The 18,988-nt window shown below is 41.8% G+C and overlaps 1 protein-coding gene across 6 annotated transcripts in view; it reads left to right on the forward strand.

Annotated features, from left to right (window-relative positions):
• Positions 1 to 17,974, forward strand: part of apol1 (apolipoprotein L, 1) — a 31,815-nt gene extending 13,841 nt beyond the window's left edge. Inside the window, exons 1-13 of one of the 6 annotated variants that reach the window (XM_029705429.1) lie at positions 366 to 1,170; positions 4,810 to 4,890; positions 5,235 to 5,315; positions 5,403 to 5,462; positions 14,147 to 14,227; positions 14,343 to 14,396; positions 14,476 to 14,589; positions 14,979 to 15,038; positions 15,219 to 15,275; positions 15,936 to 16,010; positions 16,185 to 16,224; positions 16,309 to 16,360; positions 16,501 to 17,974. In XM_029705429.1, coding sequence (XP_029561289.1) covers positions 1,168 to 1,170; positions 4,810 to 4,890; positions 5,235 to 5,315; positions 5,403 to 5,462; positions 14,147 to 14,227; positions 14,343 to 14,396; positions 14,476 to 14,589; positions 14,979 to 15,038; positions 15,219 to 15,275; positions 15,936 to 16,010; positions 16,185 to 16,224; positions 16,309 to 16,360; positions 16,501 to 17,380 — 1,638 coding nt within the window. In that variant the 5' untranslated portion in view covers positions 366 to 1,167 and the 3' untranslated portion in view covers positions 17,381 to 17,974. Of the gene's footprint in view, positions 1 to 365; positions 1,171 to 4,806; positions 4,891 to 5,234; positions 5,316 to 5,402; positions 5,463 to 14,146; positions 14,228 to 14,342; positions 14,397 to 14,475; positions 14,590 to 14,978; positions 15,039 to 15,218; positions 15,276 to 15,935; positions 16,011 to 16,184; positions 16,225 to 16,308; positions 16,361 to 16,500 lie in introns of those variants that run through there. The other 5 variants (XM_029705428.1, XM_029705431.1, XM_029705430.1 and 2 more) reach the window with 5 other exon arrangements.
• Positions 17,975 to 18,988: the final 1,014 nt, after the last annotated feature.

Here is an 18,988-nt window from a genome sequence, read left to right on the forward strand (position 1 = left end):
ATGTACTTAGCAAGCTACCGTAGCTAGCCTGCACTCCTGTCAGGGAGTTAGCTAGCTAGTTTCATAGTTTGCTCATTTATTCCAATAAATGTCAGAATTCCAAAAAACATGTTTATGAAGCTAGCAATGTTTTATATGCTCCTCAGTATGAAACTAAGCCAATTTGCAAACGCTACAATCAATTTCATCTACATACATTTTTTAGCAAGCTAGCGTCATAATTTTGTCTGACATGACTAAAATGCAGCCGTGTTGATTAAATGTGACACTTTGCGGCCACCGGAGTATGACACGTGACTACAGTTTGCGTTGAATTGCGTGTCATATCAACCCCACAAGGGATCAAAGTTCTTTACTCGCTCCCTCGAGCTAAATTGAGGGCCAAGAGGGCAATGTTGGTGAATTGGACCTCCACTTAAAATGGCAATCAAACTGCATCCGGTTGCGACAGGGATTCCCCGAGAGAAACTGGCTAGCACGAGAGCTGAGGGGGTGAAAATAACCTAGTAGGACTGCAGCCAAGGTCGCTTCTGCGTCAAACAAGAGAACGGGATACGCTGTGGGTTAAAAAGGTGGATTTTGTAGCATTCATTGCAACTGCTATTAACTGTATGGCATAAATATCGAAGAAGTTGGACATCAATGTGGCTGCAGCTGAAAAGTATCTGGGACTTCAGGAGTTCACAGCGGAAGATATACAAGGGGTATTGGCAATGGAAGATGTCACCCTTTTTTCTTTCTTTTTTTTACGTGTTTTTGTTGTTGTTGGTAGTTTGTATGGATATTCCCCCCAATCCAAGAATGTTCCCATTTTTGGGATCTTTTTGTCTTCATCCCGCTCATTAGGTGGCAGCAATACAGCTTTTTGGGTGTACTCTGCCAATAAACCTTAAAGAAGAAGAAGAAGAAGTAATGGAAGCAAACATAGTTATTATTACATATGTGACGTAACACACTTTAGCTAGTGTTACAGACTAGAAAGAAAAGTTCAACAACTGGTAAAGAATCAAGCCAACTGGTAGTCTAATAAACTGACGTCAGTGCGAGTCGAAACCGACGAACAACTATTCAGCACAGCCTACATTTCAGCAACTTTTACGATCGAAAAAGGCTGTCAACGCGTATATTGCTTGAAGATCACAGACAAACAACCAGTAGGTAGTTGTAATGGTAAGAGGCTAAGGGATTCACGTTGGAACTGTTTTGGTTATACGTTTAAGTGATGTTTTGATCTGTGGTGTCCGCAACAATGTGTTGGAAAACAATGGTGTACATTTTAAACTGACCATAAATTGCTCCTGTATAATGAGAGATAGTTAACATTTGTGTTGACAGTATCGGAAAGGGCGATGCCATTGTGTATTTGGAGTGCGAGGGAGAAGTCATGGTTAGCCCATCATAGCCCAATAATGGACTAAAGAAGCCTAAAGTTAGTCATCAAAGGACATTAAATGTTCCGTTTATAGGCGAAATGGCTCTGGAAGCCAAACCCGCTAAATACTCCATCTAAACCTTAATCGATTCTCAATTGCCTTACGGTTTTATGAACATAAATCCCTCGACTTTCCTATCACATCAAAATCATTTCACAAATGCAAAATACACACATGGTTGGTTAATATGATTGATTTAAGAGTCATACACCTACCGGTGCCCAGCCCACATGGGCTTACAAGACACGACAATTTATTGTTTTAAAAACAAAATGACATTTTACAAATTATAATAACCATGGCAGGTACAGCTGCACTACACAAAAAAAATACATTGTTTTAAAACATTTGCAGCCGTCAATATTTTTCTGTGGCGTCAGTCTTCCGTTTACACACTAGTGTTCAGAGACGCAGATGGCTAATTAGCACAGGTAGTCCAGTCTGTCTTCCGTCATTGGGGGCTATTCTCTGGGTGCTGAAACCAGTCGTTTCTTATAAAAACGAAATTGTGATGTCGGAGCTTCAATAGTTGCTTCTCAACTCCATCCTAAATCGTCGAGTTTAATCAATCTACTTATCGTGGGACTTCTGAGCCCCGAGGCCTTCTCTAAAAGGTAACGCAAATTACGGTACGGTTTTGGAAACAAGGAATGCATCTTTTATTTTTATATATATATATATATATTAGTATAGTACGACACATCTTTTAGGGTTTCTGCGCGGCCGTATCTTCATGTTACAGCGCGTGTTAACCGAGGCAGCCATCTGTGCTTTCCGTTATCTAGCGTGCTTTGAACATCTGTGTGTAAGCATACAGTGCATTCGGAAAGTATTCAGACCCCTTTGCCTTATTCTAAAATGGATTAAAGTTTATTTTTATTTTTTTATCATCAACCTACACACATACCACATACCCCATAATGACAGAAAAAAACAGGTTTTTAGAAAACGTATAAAAAACTGAAATCACATTTACATAGGTATTCAGACCCTTTACTCAGTACTTTGTAGAAGCATCTTTGGCAGTGACTACAGCCTCGATTCTTCCTGGGTATGACGCTACAAGCTTGGCACACCTGTATGTGGGGAGTTTCCCATTCTTCTCTGCAGATCCTCTCAATCTTTGTCAGCTTGGATGGGGAGTGTCGCTGCACAGCTATTTTCAGGTCTCTCCAGAGATGTTTGATCAGGTTCAAGTCCGGGCTGTGGCTGGGCCACTCAAGGACATTCCAAGACATGTCCCGAAGCCACTCCTGCATTGTCTTGGCTGTTTTCTTAAAGTTGTTCTCCTGTTGGAAGGTGAACCTGTGCCCCATTCTGAGGTCCTAAGCGCTCTGGAGTATTTCTTTTTATTTTTTTACTTTAATCTGTTCATCTTCCCCTTGATCCTGACTAGTCTCCCAGTCCCTGCCACCGAAAAATCCCCACAGCATGATGCTGCCACCACCATGCTACACTGTAGGGATGGTGCCAGGTTTCCTCCAGATGTGACGCTTGGCATTCAGGCCAAAGAGTTCAATCTTGATTTCATCAGACCTGAGAATCTTGTTTCTCATGGTCTAAGAGTCCTTTAGGTGCCTTTTGGCAAACTCCAAGTGGGCAGTCATGTGCCTTTTACTGAGGAGTGGCTTCTGTCTGGCCACTCTACCATAAATGCCTGATCGGTGCTGCAGAGATGATTGTACTTCTGGAAGGTTCTCCCATCTCCACAGAGGAATTTTGGAACTCTGTCAGAGTGACCATTGGGTTCTTGGTCACCTCCCTGACCAAGGCCCTTCTCCCCCGATTGCTCAGTTTGGCCGGGCGGCTAGCTCTAGGAAGAATCTTGGTGATTCCAAACTTCTTCCATTTAATAATGGAGGCCACTGTGTTCTTGGGGACCTTCAATGCTACAGAATTCTTTTGGTACCTTTCGCCAGATTTGTGCCTCAACACATTCCTGTCTCGGAGCTCTACGGACAATTCCTTCAGCCTCATGGCTTGGTTTTTTCTCTGACATGCACTGTCAACTGTGGGACCTTTTTATATAGACAGGTGTGTGCCTTTCCACATCATGTCCGATCAATTGAATTTACCACAGGTGTACTCCAATCCAGTTGTAGAAACATTTCAAGCGTGATCAATGGAAACCGGATGTGCCTGAGCTCAATTTCGAGTCTCATAGCAAAGGGTCTGAATACTTATGTAAGGTATTTCTGTTTTATTTGTAATACATTTGCAAAACAATTTAAAAGCCTGTTTTCGCTTTGTCGTTATGGGGTAGTGTATGTAGCTTGAGGAAAACAATTGAATGAATTTTAAAATAAGGCTGTAACAAAATGTCAAGGGGTCTGAATACTTTCTGAATGCACTAACTGGGCAGGGAGTGTAGTTAACTGGAGGCACACAGAGCATATGGATCTGTGCAAAACTACTACAGGAAGTGTGTATTTTTATTTGAAAGATTCTTTCTCGCTGTTATGCCCCTTATCTTTCACATTCATATCATCATATGTTTCGAAAACCGCTTTGCAAGCTATGATTGATGCGTTTTTCTAAACGATAAAACCTAGCGTAGGAATTGTAGTTCACACTGAGCCAACCGTGGGCAAGTTTTTTTTCGTGAGTTAAATTATGGTGAAACTGAGTAGCCTACATATTGATACGAACAACCCAACACCTAGCGACCTCATCAAGGGGTTAACTGTTTGCTTGACTGTTGCTGGACCTGGGTTTGAGTCCTGGTCGGGGCTACCCCGCGAATTCACTACACTGGTGTCGGAAGTGGGAGGGTGCCCGTTAGGCCATCGGAGAGGCGTGCACACGAGGGACTTGGTATAGTATTGAAAAGCGCGGGGACATTCTTTCCCAAAGGAAGAGAGTATAATGTAGTGACCGACCCAACACCTAGCAACCTCGTCAAGACCTCTTGGCATAACGGTTAAGGTGTTGCCTTGACAGTCGCCGGATCCGGGCTCGAGATCCGGTTTGTGCTACCCCCCGAATTCGCTACAATAGGTTTTCTTTAATACAAGAACCATGACCATTGACCAATCCTTCTGTGTATTTTTCTAAATCCTCTGTGAATGAATCCACAATGAGCAGCCTAGTGTGGAAAGAGGGCAATGCTGTTATGTGACACAATGTATGACACTCTTTAACTACAGTTAAGATTCCAATGAATTTAATTAACTCTTGGTGGTGGTGCTTGTATCGATGATTTTTGTGAAATGTTCGTTAGGATCATGATGGCGTGATGTTTTCATAGTCGTGATGGTGGCGGTTTGTGTTGGTGTTTTTGAGTTCAGTGCAAGTGGTGATGCTGCAGAGATGTGTTAATGAATATGGTGAGAAGGATGATCCCTTTAAAATAACAATGACTTTCCTTGTTCAGAAGGACACTGAAGATACAAAGTTACTCGGGGACAAGGAGAGGCAGGAAGAGGAAAAGCAAAAAACAGTCTGTTTGTTACATAATGTATACCACACACACTTGTTCTACTATCCTAGCGGGGACCTAAAATTGATTTCCATTCAAAATCTTATTTACCCTAACCACTAACCATAATTCTAAACATAAACCCTAAACTGAAAATAGCCTTTGTGATTGTGGGGACATTGGAAATGTTCTTTGTTTTACTATCCTTGTGGGGAGGATAGAAGAACAAGACCATACACACAATCAAAGTTGCATCTCTCTTTCGAAAGTCCCCTCTCTTCCTTGTCTCCACCTTTTCCTAAAGTTCCCACCAGCCATTGCTTCTCTAACTCCCACAAAGTCACAGGAACAGAACAGTGATTGACTGTGAGTGTCCTTGTCAGGTCAAAAGCAACCTGATCCAGAGAGAGAGGAAGGAGAGAACTGAAACACAGCCAGCAGTTCCTCCCAGACCCACTGAAGAGGTAGGCAAACGGCTCAAACTGCTGCTCCTTACCGTATGTGAAATGTTTTATATATCTCTGCTGAGGTTGTCTGTCACCTCTCCACAGGAGCTGAAGGGTACAGCCTTACATGGCAGACTGAAGAAGAGCGAGACGGACGACAATCAGGTATGGTTTACACCAGTCATGTTCATTTTTGGATGTGTGTTATCTATAGTGAGGTCTGAATTTAATTAGAGGGTCAAGGATCATACTACCAAGACTTGCTAACCTCTCACCATTAACATGGGGAGGTAAGCATGTCTTGGGGGTATGATCTTTGATCCTCTAACTTTTCACTAATAATTATTCACGATTCATTCAGGATTATCCATAATCATGGAAGCATCCACATTAGGGCTGTCAGGGACCAAAAAAAGAAATACATCTTAGTTGCCCGAAAGTTGTCTGTTCGATTCGCCCAATTTGTTTTTGTTGAGTATATTTCCCTATATAGACACTGTGTTTTAATAAAGTCAACTATATGCATTGAGCTTGTCTAAGGCTTTAAGCTTACTGTTTGATGAAATAAAACACAAATGACTCGAGGGAGCCAGAGATCTAGATTATCCGAAGAAAAACCTAAACTTGACCCAACCATTCTCCTCCCTCTCCTGCTGGCTTTTGTAGATTCTGCCATTCCTCTCCTGAAGTTGCCGGTAATAGGCTAAATGAGGAGTCGGCAACCTTTCTCATGTGGAATGCCAATTTATCTTACTATTTCTACCCATCTGTGTGCCAGTTATGGTTTCCATGAGCACATTTTTGTGGAACAGTTTGTTTATAATGTCTTCATATCTCAAAATCATTGTTATGTGATTAAACCAAATTCTATCCAAATTTGAATAAAAATCATACAAACCTAAAAAGTGACTCCTATTGCCATTGCCAACTATGTAAAAAAAAAATTGCCTACATAAAGACAACAAATAAAAACATTGCAGCCTGCAAGTAGAAAATATTCTGATTTTAAAAATAAATAACCTATAAATCACATTGGATATGCATGGCCTGTCTGCAACGAACTTGAAACATTGTATAAAATATTCTGTGCCCTCAGTTTCTGTGCCAGTGAGCTCAGGACAGACACAGCTGTAGGCTATTTACGCAAGGGATAAGAAGCAGTGCTTGACTTGGGCAGGATCTCACTAGAGCTGAGTACCGACACCTCAAATGCTCTACTGCTTGAGCTCCTGTTCCTCTAATAGAATATTAGCTCAAAAGTATTGTGGAGCTCCTGCACTTAAACAGTACCAGCACCAAAAATGAGAACCGGAACCTATTTGTCTAAGTCAAGCACTGATAAGTAATCAGGTAGGCCTATTTGATGATGTTTCCACTGGACCGGAGCAGGACATTTTTCCCTTTCACGCTGAGTGGTTATCGAAAGGGAGAGAGCTGGAAAGATTTTAAAAATACATTGAGGAACTATTGTCATTCTCAATGGATGTAAAAACAGACTTTGTTTGCTTGCTATTTAGGTGAAGAAAACATGACTTTGAGAAGCTCTACAGCCAATCAGAAATACTATCAGATCCCCAAATGGGCACATTCCTATTCCTACATTTGCGCGCAGGCCAGGTAGCCTACAGGCCTACTTTTAAGCATAATCAAACTCCAAGCGGGCTGTCATGTGCCTTTTACTGAGGAGTGGCTTCCGTCTTGCCACTACCATAAAGGCCTGATTGGTGGAGTGCTGCAGGGATGGTTGTCCTTCTGGAAGGTTCTCCTATCTTCACAGAGGAACTCTGGAACTCTGAGTGACCATCGGGGTCTTGGTCACCTCCCTGACCAAGGCTCTTCTCCCCCGATTGCTCAGTTTGGCTGAGTGGCCAACTCTAGGTAGAGCCTTGGTGGTTTCAAACTTCCTCCATTTAAGAAAGATGGAGGCAACTGTGTTTTTGGTGACCTTCAATGCTGCAGACATTGTTTGGAACCCTTCCCCAGATCTGTGCCTCGACAAAATCCTCTCTCGGAGCTCTACGGACAATTCCTTTGACCTCATGGCTTGGTTTTTGCTCTGACATGAACTGTCAATGGTGGGACCTTATATAGACAGGTGTGTGCCTTTCCAAATTATGTCCAGTCAATTGAATTTACCACAGGTAAATCAATGGAAACAGGATGCACCTGAGCTCAATTTCGAGTCTCATAGGCAAAGGGTCTGAATACGTACAGTACCAATCAATTTTCTTTATTTTAACTTTTTTCTATATTGTAGAATAATAGTGAAGACATCAAAACTATGAAATAATACATATGGGGAATCACGTAGTAAGCAAAAAAAATGTAAACAAATCTCCATATTTTATATTTGAGATTCTTCAAAGTAGCCACCCTTTGCGTTGATGACAGCTTTGCACACTCTTGGCATTCTCTCAACCAGCTTCATGAGGTAGTCACCTGGAATGCATTTCAATTAACAGGTGTGTCTTGTTAAAAGTTCATTTGTGGAATTTCTTACCTTAATGCATTTAAGACAATCAGTTGTGTTGTGACAAGGTAAGGGTGGTATACAGAAGATGGCTCTATTTGGTAAAAGACAAGTCCATATTATGGCAAGAAAAGCTCAAATAAGCAAAGAGAAATTACAGTCCGTTACTTTCAGACATGGTCAGTCAATATGGAAAATGTCAGGAATTTTGAACGCTTCTTCAAGTGCATTCGCAATAACTATCAAGTGCTATGATGAAACTGGCTCTCATGGGGACTGCCACAGGAAAGACCCAGAGTTACCTCTGCTGCAGAGGATAAGTTCATTAGAGTTACCAGTTCTCAAATTGCAGCCCAAATAAGTGCTTCAGAGTTGAAGTTACAGACACATCTCAACATCAACTGTTCAGAGGAGACTGCGTGAATCAGGCCTTCGTGGTCGAATTGCTGCAAAGAAACCACTACTAAAGGACACCAACAAGAAGAGTTGCTTGGGCCAAGAAACACGAGCAATGGACATTAAACAGGTGGAAATCTGTCCAAATTTGAGATGTTTGGTTCCAATCGCCGTGTCTTTGTGAGACGCAAAGTAGGTGAACGGAGGATCTCTGCATGTGTGGTTCCCAAAGTGAAGCATGGAGGAGGTGGTGTGGGGGTGCTTTGCTGTTCACTGTTGTTGATTTATTTAGAATTCAAGGCACACTTAACCAGCATGGCTAACACAGCATTCTGCAGTGATGCGTCATCCCATCTGGTTTGCGCTTAGTCCCACTATCATTTGTTTTTCAACAGGACAATGACCCAAAACACACCTCCAGGCTGTGTAAGGGCTATTTGACCAAGAAGGAGAGTGATGGAGTGCTGTGTCAGATGACCTGGCCTCCACAATCACCCGACCTCAAGCCAATGGAGATGATTTGGGATGAGTTGGACTACAGAGTGAAAGAAAAGCAGCCAACAAATGCTCAGCATATGTGGGAACTCCTTAAAGACTGTTGGAAAAGCATTTCAGGTGAAGCTGGTTGAGAGAATGCCAAGAGTGTGCAAAGCTGTCATCAAGGCAAAGGGTGGCTACTTTGAAGAATCTCCAATATAAAATATATTTTGATTTGTTTAACACTTTTTTTACTTACTACATGATTCCATATGCGTTATTTCATAGTTTGGATGTCTTTACTATTATTCTACCATGTAGAAAGTTAAGAAGTAAAAAGTAGTAGTAAAAATTGAAGAAACTCTTGAATGAGTAAATGTGTCAACTTTTGACTGGTACTGTCAAATAAGATATTTCTGTTCCTTTAGTTTTAATAAACATGCAAAAATGTATAACTTGTTTTCGCTTTGTCATTATGGGATATTGTGTATGAATTGACAAGGGGAAGGAAATAATCAATTTTAGAATAAAACTGTAACATAACAACATCTGGAAAAAGGGAAGGCGTCTGAATACTTTCCGTGTGTGTTTTAGATACAGTTGAAGTGTATATACACCTTAGCTAAATACATTTAAACTCAGTTTTTCACAGTACCTGACATTTAATCCTAATAAAAATTCCCAGTCTTAGGTCAGTTAGGATCATCACTTCATTCCTCCTGACAGAGCTGGTGTAACTGAGTCAGGTTTGTAGGCTTCCTTGCTCATACACACTTTTTCAGTTCTGCCCACACATTTTCTATAGGATTAAGGTCAGGGCTTTGATGGCCACTCCAGTACCTTTGTTGTCCTTAATCCATTTTGCCACAACTTTGGAAGTATGCTTGGGGTCATTGTCCATTTGGAAGACCCATTTGCGACCAAGCTTTAACTTCCTGACTGATGTCTTGAGATTTTGCTTCAATATGTCCACATCATTTTCCTTCCTCATGATGCCATCTATTTTGTGAAGTGCACCAGTCCCTTCTGCAGCAAAAGGACCCCCACAACATGATGCTGCCACCCCTGTGCTTCACGGTTAGGATGGTGTTCTTCGGTTTGCAAGCCTCCCCCTTTTCCCTCCAAACATAACGATGGTCATTATGGCCAAACAGTTCTATTTTTGTTTCATCAGACCAGCGGACATTTCTCAAAAGTACGATCTTTGTCCCCATGTGCAGTTGCAAACGTAGTCTGTCTTTTTTATGGCGGATTTGGAGCAGTGACTTTTCCTTGCTGAGCGGCCTTTCAGGTTATGTCGATATAGGACTCGTTTTACTGTGGATATAGATACATTTGTACCTGTTTCCTCAAGCATCTTCACAAGGTCCTTTGCTTTTGTTCTGGGATTGATATGCACTTTTTGCACCAAAATACGTTCATGTCTAGGAGACAGAACGCGTCTCCTTCCTGAGCGGTATGACGGCTGCGTGGTCCCATGGTGTTCATACTTGCGTACTATTGTTTGTACAGATGAACTTGGTTCCTTCAGGCGTTTGGAGATTGCTCCCAATGATGAACCAGACTTGTGGAGGTCTACAATTCTTTTCTGAGGTCTTGGCTGATTTTCTTTTGATTTTCCCATGATGTCAAGCAAAGAGGCACTGAGTTTGAAGGTAGGCCTTGAAATACATTCACAGGTACACCTCCAATTGACTCAAATTATGTCAATTAGTCTATCAGAAGCTTTTAAAGCCATGATCTAATTTTCTGGAATTTTCCAAGCTGTTTAAAGGCACAGTCAACTTAGTGTATGTAAACTTCTGACCCACTGGAATTGTGATTAAGTGAAATAATCTGTTTGTAAACAATTGTTTGAAAAATTACTTGTCATGCACAAAGTAGATGTCCTAACTGACTTCCCAAAACTATAGTTTGTTAACAAGAAATGTTTCGAGTGGTTGATAAATTAGTTTTAATGACTCCAACCTAAGTGTATGTATGTATGTATACATATAATCAGCAAAAAAGAAACGTCCTCTCACTGTCAACTGCGTTTATTTTCCGCAAACTTAACATGTGTAAATATTTGTATGAACATAAGATTCAACAACTGAGACATAAACTGAGCAAGTTCCACAGACATGTAACTAACAGAAATTGAATAATGTGTCCCTGAGCAAAGGGGGGGTCAAAAGTAACAGTCAGTATCTGGTGTGGCCACCAGCTGCATTAAGTACTGCAGTGCATCTCCTCCTCATGGACTACACCAGATTTGACAGTTCTTGCTGTGAGATGTTACCCCACTCTTCCACCAAGGCACCTGCAAGTTCCCGGACATTTCTGGGGGGAATAGCCCTAGCCTTCACCCTCCGATCCAACAGGTCCCAGACGTGCTCAATGGGATTGAGATCCGGGCTTTTTGCTGGCCATGGCAGAACACTGACATTCCTGTCTTGCAGGGAATCACGCACAGAACTAGTAGTATGGCTGGTGACATTGTCATGCTGGAGGGTCATCTCAGGATGAGCCTGCAGGAAGGGTACCACATGAGGGAGGAGGATGTCTTCCCTGTAACGCACAGCGGTGAGATTGCCTGCTTGACAACAAGCTCAGTCCGATGATGCTGTGACACACCGCCCCAGACCATGACGGACCCTCCACCTCCAAATCAGTCCCGCTCCAGAGTACAGGCCTCGGTGTAACGCTCATTCCTTCGACGATAAACGCGAATCCCACCATCACCCCTGGTGAGACAAAACCGTGACTCGTCAGTGAAGAGCACTTTTTGCCAGTCCTGTCTGGTCCAGCGACAGCGGGTTTGTGCCCATAGGTGACATTGTTGCCGGTGATGTCTGGTGAGGACCTGCCTTACAACAGGCCTACAAGCCCTCAGTCCAGCCTCTCTCGGCCTATTGCGGACAGTCTGAGCACTGATGGAGTGATTGTGCGTTCCTGGTGTAACTCGGCAGTTGTTGCCATCCTGTCCCGCAGGTGTGTTCGGATGTACGGATCCTGTGCAGGTGTTTTATGTGTTCTGCCACTGCGAGGACGATTAATTGTCCATCCTGTCTCCCTGTAGCGCTGTCTTAGGCGACACACAGTACGGACATTGCAATTTTTGCCCCGGCCACATCTGCAGTCCTCATGCCTCCTTGCAGCATGCCTAAGGCACGTTCACACAGATGAGCAGGGACCATGGGCATCTTTCTTTTGGTGTTTTTCAGAGTCAGTAGAAAGGTGTCTTTTAGTGTCCTAAGTTTTCATAACTGTAACTTTAATTGCCTACTGTCTGTAAGCTGTTAGTGTCTTAACGACCGTTCCACAGGTGCATGTTCATTATTTGTTTATGGTTCATTGAACAAGCATAGGAAACAGTTTTTAAACCCTTTACAATGAAGATCTGTAAAGTTATTTGGATTTTTACGAATTATCTTTGGAAGACCTGGTCCTGAAAAAGGGACGTTACTTTTTTTGCTGTTTGTGTATATATATGCGCGCTACTGCTTGACAAAAGAAAATCTTGGTCGACCAACAACCAATCGACCCATTGACTATTTGGGGTCAGCCCTAATCCACATGTGTTTAGAAACATATATTCTATTCTTATTTACAATATTAATGACTCCAAAATGACACAATACATTATTTACCATTAATTTCTATTGGGCACTAAATCTGAAACACAACTAAAATAATAAAAGTCACAAGCTTGATGTAGTCATTGCATTCTAGGACCAAATGCTAAACTTTTGACTACTTTATTTATAAGAATATTCAGGGGTGTCAATTTTGTCCCCTACCCTTTTTGAGAGAAAAAAAGTATTACTTGTTAAAACCTGTTGAGGCCACGGGTTAGCAATGAACCCTGAGACGGGATTGCTAGCAAGGCTGGAAATTCAAAACATCAAAAATCTAATAATTTCAATTTCTCAAACAATCAACTATTTTACACCATTTAAAAGATAAACATCTCCTTAATCTAACCACATTCTTCGATTTTCAAAGAGGCTTTACGGCAAAAGCATAAAGTTAGATTATGTTAGGACAGTACATAGCCACAAAAGTACAAACATCCATTTTCAATTCAAGGTCAGGCGTCACCAAAAGCAGAAACCAGCTAACATTATGCACCAACCTTTGACAATCTCCATCAGATGACACTCCTAGGACATTATGTTATACAATACATGCATTTTTTGTTCCATCAAGTTCATATTTATATCCAAAAACCGCATTTTACAGTAGCGGTGAAATTCTGATTTTTTTTTCTTCTCTGAAATGCTTCCGGTGAACAACGTTACAATTTTCAAAATTACTATTCGAAAACATTGGTAAATTATAATATTGTCATTCAAATAATTATAGTTTAACATTTCGTAAATGATACTGTCTTGCCAGATTTCAAAATAACTTTACTGGGAAATCACAAGTTGCAATAAACCGGGTGCTGTGCTAAGAACAATAAGCTAGCCTAATTAGCTTAGCATCATCTTGTAACCATGTAATATCAATAATACTATTGTCAATAATCCATTACCTTTGATTATCTTCATCCATTGGCAGTTCCAGGAATTCCAGGTCCACAACAAATGTGGTTTCTTTTGACAAAGTTCATAATTGATGTCCAAATAACTCCAAGTTGTTCCATGTTGTTAGCGCTTCGGTGGCTACTAAAAAGTAGCGCGGGGGGGTGTGTGAAGTCACGGCAAAAAGTTAAAAAAAGTTACAAAAATAATCTATTTACGTTTGTTCAAACATGTCAAACGTTGTTTAGCATCAATCTTTAGAGCCATTTTTAACGTGAAACATCAGTAATGTTTCAACCCGACTTCACCTGTGTCTAGAAAAACGTTTTTTAAAAATGTCTCGTGTCTCATGATTGTGCAGGCCATAATGGAAGTGACGACATCCCACGGACGTCAACTTCAATGCATTCTAATTTGCTCCCTGTTAATCATAGAAGCTTCAAACAACTTTATAAAGATCGCTGACATCTAGTGGAAGCCGTAGGAGTTGCGAACTGAATCCTTTCTCACTATGGTATCTAATAAACAATGACACTAAATAGTACAGCCACAAAATTCTCATTTTTTTAAAATCTATTTTTCTCAGGTTTTTGCCTGCAATATGAGTTTTGTTATACTTACAGACACCATTCAAACTGTTTTAGAAAACTCAGTGTTTTCTATCCGAATGAGTTAATAATATGCATATCCTAGCTTCTGAGTTGGTGTAGGAGGCAGTTAAAAATGGGCACATATTTTTTTCAAAATTCTCAATACTGCCACCGTGGCCCGTAGAGGTTCAGTCTTTCTCTGAGCAATTGTTTTAGTATAAAATATTATAATGGGGCATACAATATAGCTCAGTATTTGAATTGTTTATTTTGTACAGTTATTACTGCTCGTCTTTATCAAGGATGTCAATAATTTCAGACCCCTCTGTATATGTAGCGTACCGGTATCTCTGTTTAATTAATGCACAATTGAGATGGTGACTATATTCGTCCTTCTGACTATTTCAGGCTAACTGTAATATGATGCCGAGTGAGAAGAAAGGGAGAACTGCTGAAACTCCAGTGGTTCCTCCTAGACCCACAGAAGAGGTAGGCTTGGATGATTGACTGATCAGGATTTATAATCATATCTAAATTATCTGTGTCTATCAGTTATCCTGTGTCATGGTGGCTCATATAGGAGGATTTTGTCTTATGTTTCCAGGAGATAAACAGACCAGCCAGACGTGGTCAGCAAAATACAAAAAAAGACAATCCGGTAAGCGAATGCAGATGCGTGCGCGCACACTCACTCACTCACTCACTCACTCACTTCTTATCTGTAATTTATTTTCTAGGCCCAATGTGATGATGAATGCCTTAAAGAGGGTGAATCTCTCTTCCCGGTGGTAAAAGAGGGAGAGGACAAGGACGGAGACGAGGCCGTGGTTAAACCTACAGATAGCACATCAGTAAGAGTTTGTTTTCATCTTATTTTCTACATCCCCTAGACCTCGGCCTGTATCCACAAAGCCTCTCAGAGTAGGAGCGCTGATCTAGGATCAGTTTGGGCTTTTAGAACGTAATGAATATGATTATATTGACAGGTAGGGTCCTGATCCTAGATAAGCACTCCTACTCTGATACGCTTTAGGAATACGGGCACAGTACTCTATCTTTGCTGTGTCCATGCAAATATCAGGGTTTCACTTCAATTCAGTTAAGATTATTCCATAATTAAATGCCGGTATTTTCCAGATTTTCTCACAATATTTCTAACAGACACTGAGGTAATCAAATTAACACTTCCCTTTACTTGCCCTTTGCGTTAATGTATTGATTTGTATTCTATTGTTCTTAGGCCAAAATGCGAGAACCCACGAGACACAATCCTTTCATGCCACGCGGTGCTGGAGGCAAGGTAACGTTCAAACCTCTATTTTCATGCACACACATCTGTTGATCTCCCATTGTGTACATTGTAGTTCCCTTCCTCCAGGTGTTAACTATGGTTTACAATATGCATGTTATGGTTCCGTTGTGGGATAACTGTTATAGTCCTCTAGTGTAAAAGTTGTTATATTTGATTTGTCTGTTTCAGGGTAAAACCAAGAAGCGTGAACCCCAACAGGGAGCTTCAGGCAGTGACTCAACAGAGGTAGCTCTGTACCCTGACACTCCTACTAACACTGTTCTGCCAGATACCGGTACTGTTTTAATGGATATCTACTGTACAACCGTCACTCCTGAGGTTTTGTTTGTGTATGCGATGGCTTGACTGCCACAGCTAACAGACTGTAAAGTGGCCCAGGATTGCAAAATGGCCGCCACATGAGGTCTATTAGATGACTAGCTCTTTTTTTCTCGGTCACTGGAAGGATTTTCCCACACGCTATTCTGACTCCCAACTAAGAAAAGGATGGGTTTTTTTGTCTTCTGTTCTTTTTTCTTTCTATCTCTACCTACCAAACACCCAGCCACACCACCTCGCCCTTTACTTTGCATTGTGAATTGATTAGATTGCTATTTGCCTAAACGTTCCCCTGCTTCCTGTTTCTTTGAACCCTGGAAGATTTTAGATGCTCCACTTCTGCAAAACAGCAAAAAAAGGAACTGAAATCCAAAATCGCAACTTGAAATCTGAAACTGACCACGTATTTTCTAATTTCTGGCCTGTGAATCTGATCTCTAATTGTGTCCATATCTTGGTTGCTACACTGGCAGCACAAACATTGGTTTTCCAAGAAATATTCTACTTTTCTTTAGTGTGTAGAATGTATACATAATAGCATGTCATTTATCACCCCTGCCCTCTCAGAACAAAGATGGAAATAAATCATTATTCGACCAATTGGAGGTATTCCGTATTAATCCAGCGGAGCCCGAGCAGCAGGTTGGTTTCTGTTAATAATATCAATCTGTGCTCTTAAATACCCACACAGATTTACTTTTCACTCTTGGTTTCCTCTCACTAACTGCCACGGAGTTGTGCATTTGATTTAAATCGATTTTTCATTGAAAAGTATGACTTTCTGAAGTTGATTTAGGAAAATTTGTGTCTCGGCAGAATATGGATGACCTGATGGAGTGGTGGAGCACAGTGGAGCGTGAGTCTGAAACATACACACAGTACTGGCGTAGGGGTATTCCTTAAACTTGATCCAAATAATGCCCTTTCTCTTTTGCTGCAGAGTGGGAAGACATGCCTCAAGAGGATGACATGACTGAAAAAGAGGAGGCCAAGTAAGTGATTCTACAGTTGGGTGTTACCTTGTGTGCGTGCACCTGTATAGAACAGCCATGTTATAAAGCTGGTAAATGGGTAAATCATACTATATTAAGTAAGCATGGATAATACTAATTCATCTAAACTTGTTTTCCAGGGTGTTTGCAGTGACAGCTGAGAAGGTGCAGAAAGGTATCCGTGTGTTCAACAAGCTGTTCTCAGAGCGTGCAGAGAGCCTGTGGCAGCACGTCATTGACCTTAACAGCATTGCAGACGCCCTCGACTGTTTCAACAAGAAGACTAAGATCGCCCAAATCACTGGCGGTTCCACCAGCGCAGTAGGAGGCGTATGTACCATTGTAGGCCTCGCCCTGGCCCCCGTCACCTTCGGAACCTCCCTGATTGTCACGGCGGTGGGGCTGGGTGTGGCCACGGCGGGCGGCCTCACCACGGCTGGTGCCGGAATCTCCAACACGGTCAACAACTCCATGGACCGCAAGAAGGTGGAGGCCATCGTGACGGACTACCAGGAGAAGATAACCGACATCAACAAGTGCATGCTGTTCATCAAGCAGGGGATTGAGAGTCTGCGCAGGTTCGACCTGCTGAAGATGAAGAAGCATGCGTACAACCGCGACTTCCCGGGCCTCAACAACATCTACGAGGATGGCGCCATGGCCGGGAAGGCCATCCTCATTAACGCCAATGAGATGATGCGTGTGGTGCAGATAGCCAACGTGGCGGGCAGCACCGCGGCCAGAGCTGTCCAGATTGCCAGCATGGCCACCGGAGTGCTCACCGGCCTCTTTGTGGGCATGGACATCTACTTTGTGGCCAAGGACTCCAAGGAGCTGAAGAAGGGAGCCAAGTCAGAGTTTGCAGCCAAGATCAGGGAGGTGGCGACCCAGCTGCATGATGGACTGGTGGAGCTCAATGGCATACGGGTTGAGCTGCAGTCCTCAGATCCAGGCAACACCAATGAGACCAACACCCAAAACACAGATAATACCAATTACAGCAAAAAAACATGTCTCTGATGACGATATTGACAACTATAAAACCTCTGACAACAAAAGCATTGTTGATAACAGCAATACTTCAGATAACAGCCATAAGGCTAGAAAATCCTAAACTGTATTTCCAACCCATCTCTACAACGACACATCCTGTCAGCATTAACACTACTAGTAGCAACGTTGAGGCTCTGATTTCTAAGTCTCACTTTGATAGGACAAGCACCCGTGCCTGAAACATTTTTTGTTACAGACTGCAAAAATAGAGCAAGATGATATCCCCAGTCATCACTGGCTTGGGTTAAGAACTGTTATTAAAACTTACCTCTGTAATATCTAGCAAAATAGTATATTGTACGACGTGCCCATGTCCACATTTTCCCTTGTCTTGCCCCAAAGAGTTGTATTGTAGTTGTGCGCATTGTGCCTGTCTCGACAATATTATCTACAGGACTTTATGAAAAGTAACGGCTGTAAGTTAAATCTGTTTGTTCATGGGGGCAGGAAACAGTTCACAGATGCGAATAATGTTTAAAAAAATATTACAAATACATTCTCATGCTCATTATAGAAGGGATCATTGTATCTATATTTTCTAATACAGACTAATGTAAAAAGCAAAACATAATATTTTAAAGCTCAGCCAAATATTTTGATGGTTTCGATTTTTGGTAGAGATAGAGACACACACACACACACACACACAATCTTTAAACATATATATGGTACTATACATACACACATACAGTACCAGTCAAAGGTTTGGACACACCTACTCATTCAGGGGTTTTTCTTTATTTTTACTATTTTCTATTATTGTAGAATAATAGTGAAGACATCAAAACTATGAAATGATACATATGGAATCATGTACTAACCAAAAAAGTGTTAAAATATATTTTGATTTGTTTATGCATACAGTGCCTTCGGAAAGTATTCAGGCCACTTAACTTTTTCCACATTTTGTTACGTTACAGCCTTATTCTAAAATTGATTTGTTTTTTTCCCCCCTCAATCTTCACACAATACCCCATAATGACAAAGCAAAAACAGGTTTTTAGAACATTTTGCTAATTTATTAAAAATAAAAAACATCCCATAAGTATTCAGACCCTTTACTCAGTACTTTGTTGAAGCACCTTTGGCAGCAATTACAGCCTTGAGTCTTCTTGGTTATGACGCTACAAGCTTGGCACCCCTGTTTTTGGGGAGTTTCTCCCATTTCTTCTCTGCAGATCCTCTCAAGCTCTGTCAGGTTGGATGGGGAGCATGGCTATTTTAGGTCTCTCCAGAGACGTTCGATCGGGTTCAAGTCCGGGCTCTGACTGGGCCACTCAAGGACATTCAGAGACTTGTCCCAAAGCCAATCCTGTGTTGTCTTGGCTGTGTGCTTAGGGTCATTGTTCTGTTGGAAGGTGAACCTTCGCCCCAGTCTGAGGTCCTGAGTGTTCTGGAACAGGGTTTCATCACGGATCTCTCTGTACTTTGCACCGTACATCTTTGCCTTGATCCTGACTAGTCTCCCAGTCCCTGCTGCTGAAAAACATCCCCACAGCATGATGCTGCCACCACCATGCTTCACCATAGGTATGGTGCCAGGTGTCCTCCAGACGTGATGCTTGGCATTCAGGC

The sequence above is a fragment of the Salmo trutta genome, chromosome 21, assembly GCF_901001165.1.
Source record: "Salmo trutta chromosome 21, fSalTru1.1, whole genome shotgun sequence".
NCBI lineage: Eukaryota > Metazoa > Chordata > Actinopteri > Salmoniformes > Salmonidae > Salmo > Salmo trutta.